Source organism: Tenrec ecaudatus, chromosome 13 (assembly GCF_050624435.1).
Source record: "Tenrec ecaudatus isolate mTenEca1 chromosome 13, mTenEca1.hap1, whole genome shotgun sequence".
NCBI lineage: Eukaryota > Metazoa > Chordata > Mammalia > Afrosoricida > Tenrecidae > Tenrec > Tenrec ecaudatus.
The window spans coordinates 6,162,973-6,174,383 of NC_134542.1; the positions used below are offsets into that span (position 1 = coordinate 6,162,973).

The window sequence follows — 11,411 nt, forward strand, 5'->3', positions numbered from 1 at the left end:
GCTAAGTGCAAGGTCAGTGGTTCAAACCTTGCTGAGGAAGACAGATGAGCTTGTCCACTCCTCCTATGATTTAACGTCTTGGAAACCCAAGGGGCAGTTCTAGTCTGTTCTGCAGGTTTCCATGGGTTAGAATGGGTTCAATGGCAGTGAGTATATTTTGTTTGTTTCATTCAGGACCTTGTATCCGATAGATGTCTAATGTCTCCTCTTAGTTTCTAACATCTCGGTACATAGCTTTATCTGCTAATGAAGACTTGACACACATACATGTGTATCCCTTACTTTGCTTTCCCGGAGCATAGGGCTCCAGACTAAAATTGAACGGTCCTGTCGGTGCAGATGACTTGAATTGGGGGTTGAATCCTGCCTTTGGAAGAGTCTTGTACAATATAAGCATTAGATTTCAGCAGAACGCTTGGTCTCTAAAACCCAGATTAAAGACTTAGTGGTCCCGAATCATAGGCTGTTATTTGAAGAGGAATCATAACAGATCATAACAACCACACTGATGTGTGGTTGTACAGGTCATAGGCTGTGACTGGTGTCTAGAGAATCTCAGAAGCCATTTCTAAAACATCTTTGAAGAAATAGTGGCAGAACAAATGCTCCTCCAAATGGAAGACTTGGTTTACTCTCTCCATGAAGTTCATGGTATCTGAGAATCCAAAAAGTCCTCTGGGCACATAAGAAAGAGGACTGGGGCTCAGAGTGGCTTCTTCCAGATGATGGCAAAACATCCCCCGAGAGAAGATCACAGAGGGCAGGGAAAAGTATTTGGCGATAATTAAGCCACACATATCAAAAGGATCTGTAAAGACAGCATCGAAGGAGCTCTCTTTTATGAACTCCACTAACCTCTTGTCCTTGAACAAACTCCTACAATGTGAAAAAAAGTATTCAAAAACATTGTTCTTTGGGGTCACTAATAGAGAAAATAAATTTGAGTGCCGAATTTTCCATTGAGAATCGGGGTAAACCTTGAACTCACGATCCAGGTGCTCCAACGTGTAAGAAGTTGAATACGTCTTTCCTGTGATGTTGAAGTCTGTGTCCAAGTGCCAGCTCACCTCCGGCATGACTATCACCAGCTCATGCCCTCTGTGGACGAGCTTCTCCACAACTGCTCGCATGGTGAACCAGTGGCTTCCGTCCATGGGTACCAGCAGCAGCTTCCCAGCCTCGGCAAAGCCAGGAGTCAGCAGGAGGCATACAGCCAGGGGAAGGAAGCCTGTCCAGATTGCAGGTGCCATGGGTAAGTGCTGCTGGAGTCACTTCCTGCTGTGATTCTGAGCTGGGATGATACAGCGGCAGTAGAAGGACAGGAGCAAATTCTGCCCCAAGACAGGGTGTGTTCCTCCATGCACCCAGCCACGTGACTTCCTTACCATTGAATTGATCATCGATGTTTCAGTAAGATTTCATGAGATGACTGCCCTGTTTCTCCAACAAGAGTATCTTCTTACCTTTGCCTTGGGCAGGGTCGTTTCCAGTAATACAAGGGGAATTTCAGAAACCAAATTATGAAAACAAACCTTCGTGCAGTGCCTTCACTGCTGGCTGCCCCCTTTGCCAGCAGCAGAAACCAACATTAAGTCCAAGATAGGGGACCATTCCTTGGGGAGATCCACCAGTAAATTGGTGGCAGGTTGATTACATAGGAGCACTTCCATCATGGAGGGGACAGCGTTTTTGTCCTTGCTGGAATAGACACCTAACTAGGATATGCATTTGCCTTCCCTGCACGCGATGCTTCTGCCAAAACTAATATTTGTGGACTTACAGAATGCCTCATCCACCGGCCTGGCATCCCACATAGCATTGCTTCAGATCAAGGAACTCACTTCACAGCAAATGCAGTGCGGCAATGGGTCCATGCCCATGGAATCCACTGGTTGTATCATGTTCCTCATCATCCTGAAGCTGCCGGCTTGATAGAACGATGGAATGGGCTCCTAAAGACGCAATTACGGTGTCAACTAGGTGGCAACATCTTGCGGGGCTGGGGCTATGTTCTCCAGGGAGCTGTATACATTCTAAACCAGCAGCCAATATATGGTGCTGTCTCCAACAGCCAGAATTCATGGGTCCAGGAACTGAGGGGTGGAAGCTGGAGTGGCCCCACTCACTATTACTCCTAGTGATCCACTTGAAGCATTTTCGCTTCCTGTCCCAGCAACCCTGTGTTCCTCAGGCCTGGGGGTCCTGGTCACGAAGGAAAGAACTCTCCCACCTGGAAACACAGCATGGATACCACTGAACTGGCAGCTGAGAATGCCCCCTGGCCACTTTGGGCTTCTCGTGCCATTGGATCAACAGGTCAGGAAGGGTGTCACTGTACTAAGTGGTATGATTGATCCCAGTTACCAAGGAGAAATTGAACGGGTACTACATAATGGAGGTATAGAAGAATATGTCTGGAATCCAGGAGATCCCATAGGCGAACTCTTAGTGTTACCACGCCCTGTGATTAAAGTCAATGGTAAATTACAGCAAGCCAATCCTGACAGGACTTATAATGACCCAGACCCCTCAAGTATGAAGGTCTGGGTCACCCCGCCAGGCAAAAAACCACAGCCAGCTGAGGTGCTTGCTGAGGGCAAAGGTAATACGGAATGGGTAGTCGTAGGAGGTAGTTCTACCTATCAATTACGACCACGTGATCAATTGCAAAAGTGAGTTTGTAATTGTCAATGTATTTTCTTTTTGTGTGATTATTGCATATATTTCCTTTATTCAGGTATGATATATCAGATACAATTTGAATCGGTATGTTTTCATTTATATGTATGATAGATGATTGACGATAAGTATAAGTGTGATTTCATTCATGTCTGGAAATTATATAAGTATATATGGGTAAACAATTGTGTACAGGTGCCAGGTTTTCAAGGGGTGGATTGCAATAGTTTATTGTGCCAGCCTGGCCGATAAACACAAGTAGGATTAATTGAAGGGCGGAGCGATAAATGGCTCGGTGAGCCTTGCCTTGCTTGTCTCTCGCTCTTTAATCATGGGAGCAGCGTGCGGCTGCCTTGCTTGTTCTGTGCCTCAATTTAAAGGGCACACTCCCTGTGGGACGCCTAGCCTGTGAACTGTGTTGCTGTAAGTTAAGGTCCCTTTAAGCCCACACGATTGGAATGTTTATCTCTGGAGCTGGGGACGGACAGTTGGTGACAGTTGGTGACCTGCCTTGCTGTTTGCTGCCTGGGTACATATAGCCCAGTCTCTCTACAGAAGAAGAACTGGAGGCACTCAAGACTTAAAGGACTGCTAGTGTCTCACTGCTTTATAATTTATAATTTAACTGTTAATTTCTTGTATTATCTATCTGTATATAATTTAACGGTTCATTTCTTGTGTTATATATCTATATATATATACCTTATTAGAACAATAAAAAAGAGGCACACAAACCAAGATTATGTTATATGAGAGATTGCACAGATGAATGTTAAAATAGAGTAACCACCAGCCGCTCCATGGCGAGAAGGATGAGGCTTTCTACAGAGAGTGACAGCGTCAGAAACCCACAGGGGTAGGTCTACTCTGTCCTCTAGGGTCGCTACGAGTCAGAGTCAACTCGAGGGCAGTGAGTGATCCTATTATATCTGTGAGCCCTGGTGGCAGAGTGAGCTCTGCACTGAGCTGCTAAGCGCAAGGTCAGTGGTTCAAACCCCCATGTGGTGTGAGGAAGACAGATGAGCTTGTCCACTCCTCCTATGATTTAGAGTCTTGGAAACCCAAGGGGCAGTTCTAGGCTGTGCTGCGGGGTTTCCATGGGTTAGAATGGGCTCAACGACAGTGGGTATATTTTGTTTTGTTTCATTCAGGACCCGATAGATGTCAAAGCTCTCCTCTTAGTTTCTAACATCTCGGTACATAGCTTTATCTGATCATGAAGATTCACACACACACACACACACACACACACGCACGCACACACATTTGTATCTCTTAATTTGCTTTCCCGGGGAATAGGGCTCCAGACTAAAATTGAATGGTCCTGAAGCCAACAACACAGATCAATTCAAAGATTCTGCTGGAGAGACCCAGATCCTCTTTCTCTTTAGATAAATGGAAATCAGCCTGTGCCTCCGCTGAATGGCAGCTCGGATATAAGCAGCCCCCGTAGTGCGGCAAAGGACATCTCAGGAAAATTGGAGGTCGGTGCGCAGCCCTCAAAAGGACTCACAGTATATAGGCGTTCCAATTAAAAATACGACTGTACAACAGAGAAGGGAAAGAGATTAGCAAGAGAGGGCTTTGCCGCCTGGTAGGCAGACTGACTAGTGCATGTGAGGTGGTGCCCTTGGGTGAACTGATTAACCACTGCATGTTTTCTGGTGTTTAGAAAAGTCTGAAGTGGAAAAACAAAATCTGAAACTCTCAGACCACAGTGAAATCAATAAGGGAGAAAAAATTAACACAGAAAAGGAGAGGAAAGGGTAAGCAAGGGTCAAATACTCTGCCCACCTTGGAGTTTCTTGAAGGATGTAGTATAGATAAAAACATCAGCTACTGGTGAGGACTGGGAATGTACACACCTTCAAAATCACCATACAACGAGGAAAAAAAATCAGAAGGCACACCAAGAACAGGGAGAAAATGTCCCCTTCAAAGGAACAGGAGAAAGGGAGTATAAGGACATCTAGGAATAAACAAGTAATGAAAAATAAAAGACGACTAGAACACAGCAACATTGAACACTAAGGAGCTCAGGGAAAGAGCAAAGAAGAAAAAGAAAAACAATGCAGCAACAAATTAAGGACCTAAACACAGAAACGGTGCAGACAGAAGGGACAATTACTGAAATGAGAAACATACAGAAGGACTCAGCGAGTGTAATCAGAAACAAGAAAGGATTGGTGAATTAGAAGATAAGGTGGTTAAAATGACACATGCTGAAGAACTACAGGAACAGAGGCTCGGGGGTGATGACAAAGTTTAATGGGATTATGGGACAACAAGAGATCTAATATGAAGGGGCTCAAAAATTCCCAGGAAAATTTCCCAGTGTCTTTCTTTTTTAATTTATTTAATCATTTTATTGGGGGCTCATACGGCTCTTATCACAGGACATACATGCGTCCATGTGTCAAGCAAATGTGTACATTTGTTGCCATCATCATTCTCAAAACATCTTCTTTCTACTTGATCCCTTGGAATCAACTCTTCATTTTCCCTCTCTCTCCTACACCCCCCTCCCTCACAAAATTTTGATAATCTATAAATTATTATTGTTTTTTCATGTCTTACACTGATTGATGTCTCCCCTTACCCACTTTTCTGTTGCCTGTCCCCCAGGGAGGGGGATTATATGTAGATCATTGTGATCCGTTCTCCCTTTCTCCCCCACCTTCCCTCCATCCTCCTGGTATCACTACTCTCATCAGTGGTTCTGAGGGGCTTATCTGTCCTGGAATCCCTGTGTTTCCAGCTCTGACCTGTATCTGAGTATATGCTCTGGTCTAGCCAGAATTATAAGGCAGAATTGGGATCGTGTATGTGGGGAGAAGGAAGCTTTAAAGAACTAGAGGAAAATTGTATATTTCTTCGGTGTTATACTGCACCCTGGGCGGCTCGTCTCTTCTTTGTGACCCTTCTGTGAGAGGATGTCCAATTGCCTACAGATGGGCTTTGGGTCTCCACTCTGCCCTCCCCCAACACACACTCACATTGGTATGATTTTTTTTTTGTTCTGGGCCCCCAGTATCTTTCCAGTTCATTTTCCCACTAGTGTTTTGAAGCCTCCTCACATATATGCATCAAGGGAATTTCAGAAAGAATATTTGAAGGAACAATAACAAAAAAATTTCCCCAATCTAAAGAAGAACATGAATCTAAGAATCTCAAAGGACCCCAAGCAGTATAAAGCCAAAGAAATCTACACCAAAGTACATAATAGTTAGGCTTTCAAAATTGAAGAAAAAGAGATAATCCTAAAATCCCATGGGAAAGAAGCAGAGTCATATACAATGGCTTGTCAATAACATTGGAGGCCAGAAAGTAATAGAATAAGCAAAGTTTTTTAAAACATTCAACCAAGAATATGATAAACAGCAAAAGCTATCCTTCAAATACCGAGGGTGAACTTTGAACACTCCCAGACAAACATATTCACCACTGCTGCATCAGTACATCAAGCACCATCCCTGTCGTCATTCACATTCTGTACATTAGCTAAGTCTCAGATCCCTCCCATCCTCTACTCTCACACAGGGAACCCTTCCCCATTATTTGAAGAAAGTCCATTATTTCTTCAAACAACCCTCCCAGATTATAGGAAACAAAAATTGAAGAATCAGTGAGAAGACATATGAATTATTTCTTCCCACATTGTAAGAAACAGGACAAACAAACTTGAGTGTATTCACCCACCTGATCCAGGTGTTCCTGCTTCTTGCAGTTGGTCCCTCCAATGAAGACCATGTTGGGCATGACTGGCCTGGGGTACTCAAACACAAAGTCATATCTTAAGAGCCATATGGAGCCCTTCTGATATAATGTAAATAAGTCCACGTCTCTCTTGAGGATCTCTGAGATGAGGCCTTGGTAGTCTGAATACAGGAGGTCAAGTACAGGGATCTCCAACAAATTCACGAGGAAGTTGGTCACTCTATGAGAGAAAGTCATCTGGTCTGAGAACTGAGTATAGAACCTGGGAATGTAAGAGACGGGGTTTGGGCTTCCACTGATCATGTACTCCATTGCACATGGGAAACCGCGGAAGAGGTACACGGAGGGCAAGCCCAAGTACTCAGCCAAGATCACACCACACGGAATGGCCGGGTCTGTAAAAAGGGCATCAAACTTACTCTCCCTGAGGAACCGCAGGGTCTCTGAGTCCTTCAGGAGGCTCTCACAGATGGTGAAGTACATGTCAGTAACAATCATGAGGTTCCTGTACTCAGTCAGAGGATAGCTCAGGTAAGATCTCTCAGCAAAGTGGCTGTTTCCAAAGGAGCGGAACCGGTCCTTCAGCTCTTCCTGGGTGTAGGGCACTGAGTAGGTCCTCCTGCTGTAGTACCGCGATTCCCCCAGAAGCAAACTGACTTCTGGCACCAGCACCATGATGTCATGGCCCCTCTCACTGAGCAGCTCCACTATCTCCTTCATGCTGAGCCAGTGGCTTCCATCCACAGGGACAACCAGCAGCTTCTCGCCTCCAACCACCCCCCACAGCGCTAGCAAGTAAAGTCCAACAGAAGCCCCCTTGAAAGCTGCGAAAAGGCCAGCCATGGTGGAGGAAGTTAAAATAAAACGGTGATGATGAACCGTTTACACTGGGAAAGCTCAGATTTCCTACTGCTTTCCGTTAATTAACAAGTCCCCTTCCCACACTTGGCCTCCCACTCCGTGCTCTGAAATTTACTTTTCATTATCAAAGACACCTAGGCTAATATTTAACTATTTCTAAACACATAGACACGTGGGCCAATGAACTTCTGACTGTATTTCTCTTAAGCAACAACGGTCTGTCCTCCTCTTCAAAGAAGTGGGTGATAGGTTATGTGTCCACACGTCAGGAATGGCTCCACTGGCCTGCTGCTACCCCTCACCCTGACCTACCCTGGTCACCAGGCCTCCACATGTGAACAGCTAGCAATGCAGATCGACTCTCTTGCCAACTTTTCTGAGAGCAGGGAGAAAGACATCCTAACAGGTGCAAGTCTAGACAATGGCTCGGTCCACTTTGCAGCGGCGGTGAAATTGGAAGGTGGGCTGAAGATTGCATAGCTCCCACTACCCCGCGTATCTGTCATTAGCCACCGCAGTCAGTAGGAAATCTGATCCTCACATGTATGGGGGAAATCAAAAAGGATTGCTAGAAAATTGAAGATGCTTTCATTAAACAAAATGTGACATGACTTTTTATCAACACACAATCCAACTAGGTCATTACACCGCCAAGGACAATTTTTCTATCCCTCTCACTATTGCCTGAAAATTTTTGAGCTCCTCAATTTACACTTTTTGCCAATGACCACCCAGTGATCGCCACCTACCCCCCCAACGTGATCACCACACCAGGGACAGGCCCATGTGGTGAAGCTCTGGCCACACCTTGGCCCATGCAGCCCAGCGCTACCCTGGTTGCCCCAGCCCACTCAGAGCCATCCTGGCCTCTCCCATGTTCATGTGACCCTCACGCCTACAGCCCTGGCAGTTGCTCCCACCAGTGCTCAGCACTCCGACCCTGTGTCAGTGGGGCTTTTCCTACTGTTGCCTCCCCCGTAGCAACAGGCAATTCCTCACATTTGCCCAGCACCTCCACCTGCAGTAAAGCAGCTTTCCCCATGATAACCTGGCACTTCCAAAAGCAACAGCAGGTCTTTCCCTGCCTTCACTCAACACCTCCAACCTTCGCAGCCTGGCATCCCCACCGTTGTCCGCCACCCCCTATCAGCCCCAAAATGAGAGCCCAGGCTTCTTTGACTCCCTGGAAAATAATGCCAATCTCCTCCAAAATGACACACAGACAGCAACCAACCACACAACTTCAACAACAACAAAAGAAATTAGCGAAACAAAATGCATTGTCAGATGTCCTGATACTGGTGACATGCATAGAACCAGCAGAAGTTGAGCTACCACAGAAAGAAGCCTTTAGAATTCTCTTTGAAGCCATACAGAATATGAGCGAAGCATTACAGAAAAATAGGGTGAAACAATAGAGGAGATAAATGACATACACCAAAGGAAAATACAAGAGCTAAGGCACAATTACCAAAGGGAAATACAAACATTTAGGGAGGAGGTAACAAAAGCAAATAACAATTAATGGGCCTTAGGAACAGATTAGAAGCAGCTTAAAATAATATTGGTGACCTGAGGATAACCAGGTAGATTCCAACTAATGGGAATGACAAACTAGACAGTCAAAGGAACCTAAGAACACCTGGGAACAATGTGGGATGCTATGAAGAGGAACAACATTTAGAATAATTGAATTATCAGAACAAGCCACAACAAAGGAGTCAACAGCAAAACTAGCAAGGGAATACCTAGAGCAAAATTTCCCCAGCCTAATAAATGAGACTCAGGCAACCATCCAAGAAGAAGAGAGGACACTTGACATAAAAAATCCAAGGAATAATTTGCCGGGGTTTATAAAAGTTAAACTCCCCAACACTGAGGGTCACAGGAAAGATTAAGACAGCACTGCACGGATGGAGCACAGCACACTCCTCTAGTTCCTTAATGCTCACACACGCGCACACACACACATGCACACGCGCGCGCACACAGACACACACACACGCACACACAGACACACACGCACACACAGACACACACGCACACACACAGACACACACACACACAGACACACAGGCACACACGCGTGCGCACAGACACACACACAGACACACAGACACACACAGACACACACACACACAGAGACACACACAGACACGCGCACACGCGCACACTATCGTGAACACAATTCTATCTTCCAAATCAGGCCAGTCTGTAGTATATACACTGGTACAGATAAAAGCTCTGGGCACATGGAATTCAGGACAGATAAACCCCTCGGGGCGGGGAGAAAAATGGAGAACTGACTATAACAAAGTGTAACTCCCCTAACTCCGCAGGGGGATGAACAACAGTAACACGGGTGAAGGGAGACAGCAGGCAGTGTAAGACATTAAAATAATTTATAATTTATCAGGGGTCTATGAGGCTGGGAGGGTGGAAGAGGGAGGGAAAAAGGAGCTGATACCAAGGGCTTACAGATAAAAAGTCTTTGAAAGTGATAATGGCAAGGTAGGTATAAATGTGCTTGATACAGCTGACATATGGATTGATACAGGAGCTGTAAGAGCCCCCCAAAAAAGATTTATAAATAGTAATAATAATAATAAAGAAAATAAATTCTAAGGCTAAGAACAAAATAACAAACAAAGAGAACGATGAAAGCATAAAACCCTACTGCGCACCTTTCCTGGTATTAAACCACACAACAGTCCCTTGGTCGTTTTGAATGACTCCTCCTAGGTCTGTGTATATAGGCTCCTCATGAAGACCACAAAGTATTCTGGGAAAACCATTCTTCATAATGCCATCCATAATTTGTTAGGAATGCCTTTACATAGGTAATAAAATCCAATTAAATATTAAAATCTAAAACTGATTGTACTGATGATTGTACAACTCTTCTTGATGTGATTGAACTATGGAATTGTATAATATTTCAACTATGTGCCAATAAACTGTTTGGGGCTAGGGGGGACGTGGACATATGAACTGGACCCATAGCAGAAATGCTTCCTGATATATTCTTGCATACCCAATGTTGTGGTGAGTTGCCATCAAGTCAGTGCCCACCCTTGGAGACGCCCTGGTAGAACTGAGCTCCACTGGATTTGCTTGTGTTTCATCTTTATGGAGGGCAACCTGAGTGGTGTAAATGGTTAAGTGTTCAGCGACTAGGCGGAGGGATCACAGTTCAGTAGCACGCAGAGTTTCCTGGGAAGACGAAATTAGAGCTCTATCTCTGAAGGCTCACAGCCTTGAACCCAATAGCGGGATTCAAATAACTTCACAGCCAGTTTGATACCATTTTAAGTGTGGAACAAAAGATATGCTGAAAGAAGATAGTTTATTATTTCATACCAAACCCCAGATCCAAACTCACAGCCATTGATTCAGTGCTGCCCCATAGGGCTCCCGGGGGGGTTCTGAGCCAGTCTATCTCTTGTGGAGCTGCTGGTTGTTTAGAACGTCCGACCATGCAGATCGCAGCCCAGTGAGTCATCATGACATCACAGCTTCCTGTTAATACTTATTAGAACAATTAAAAATAGGCACACAAACCAAGATTATGTTATATGAAAGATTGCACAGATGAATGTTAAAATAGAGTAACCACCAGCCACTCCATGGCGAGAATGATGAGGCTTTCTACTCCCACAGAGAGTGACAGCATCAGAAACCCACAGGGGTAGCTCTACTCTGTCCTCTAGGGTCACTATGAGTCAGAGTCAATTCAAGGGCAGTGAGTGATCTTATTCTATCTGTGAGCACTGGTGACAGAGTGAGCTCTGCACAGAGCTGCTAAGCACAAAGTCAGTGGTTCAAACCTTGCTGAGGAAGACAGATGAGCTTGTCCACTCCTCCTATGATTTAACGTCTTGGAAACCCAAGGGACAGTTCTAGTCTGTTCTGCAGGTTTCCATGGGTTAGAATGGGTTCAACGACAGTGAGTATATTTTGTTTTGTTTCATTCAGGACCTTGTATCCGATAGACGTCTAATGTCTCCTCTTAGTTTCTAACATCTCGGTACATAGCTTTATCTGCTAATGAAGATTCGACACACATACATGTGTATCCCTTACTTTGCTTTCCCGGAGTATAGGGCTCTAGCCTAAAATTGAACGGTCCTGTCGGTGCAGATGACTTGAATTGG

At 45.0% G+C, this 11,411-nt stretch overlaps 1 protein-coding gene and 1 pseudogene across 1 annotated transcript; both read right to left on the reverse strand.

Annotated features, from left to right (window-relative positions):
• Positions 1-491: 491 nt before the first annotated feature.
• On the reverse strand, positions 492-1,250 carry LOC142424251 (UDP-glucuronosyltransferase 1A7-like; annotated as a pseudogene).
• Positions 1,251-2,206: 956 nt separating this feature from the next.
• Positions 2,207-7,239, reverse strand: LOC142424808 (UDP-glucuronosyltransferase 1A6-like). Its single transcript, XM_075530141.1, has 2 exons — positions 6,379-7,239; positions 2,207-2,230 (listed from the first exon to the last, which is right to left on the reverse strand). The coding sequence occupies exons 1-2, from the start codon at positions 7,237-7,239 to the stop codon at positions 2,207-2,209; spliced, it is 885 nt and encodes a 294-aa protein (XP_075386256.1).
• Between the last annotated feature and the right edge of the window lie 4,172 nt (positions 7,240-11,411).

Coding starts and splice junctions, on each gene's coding strand:
- LOC142424808 (XM_075530141.1), bottom strand. CDS start 7,239: ATGGCTGGCCTTTTCGCAGCTTTCAAGGGGGCTTCTGTTGGACTTTAC. Junction 2,231..6,378: donor AGCAGGAACACCTGGATCAG/GTGGGTGAATAC, acceptor CTGTGTTTCCAG/GTGGGAGAGTTCTTTCCTTC.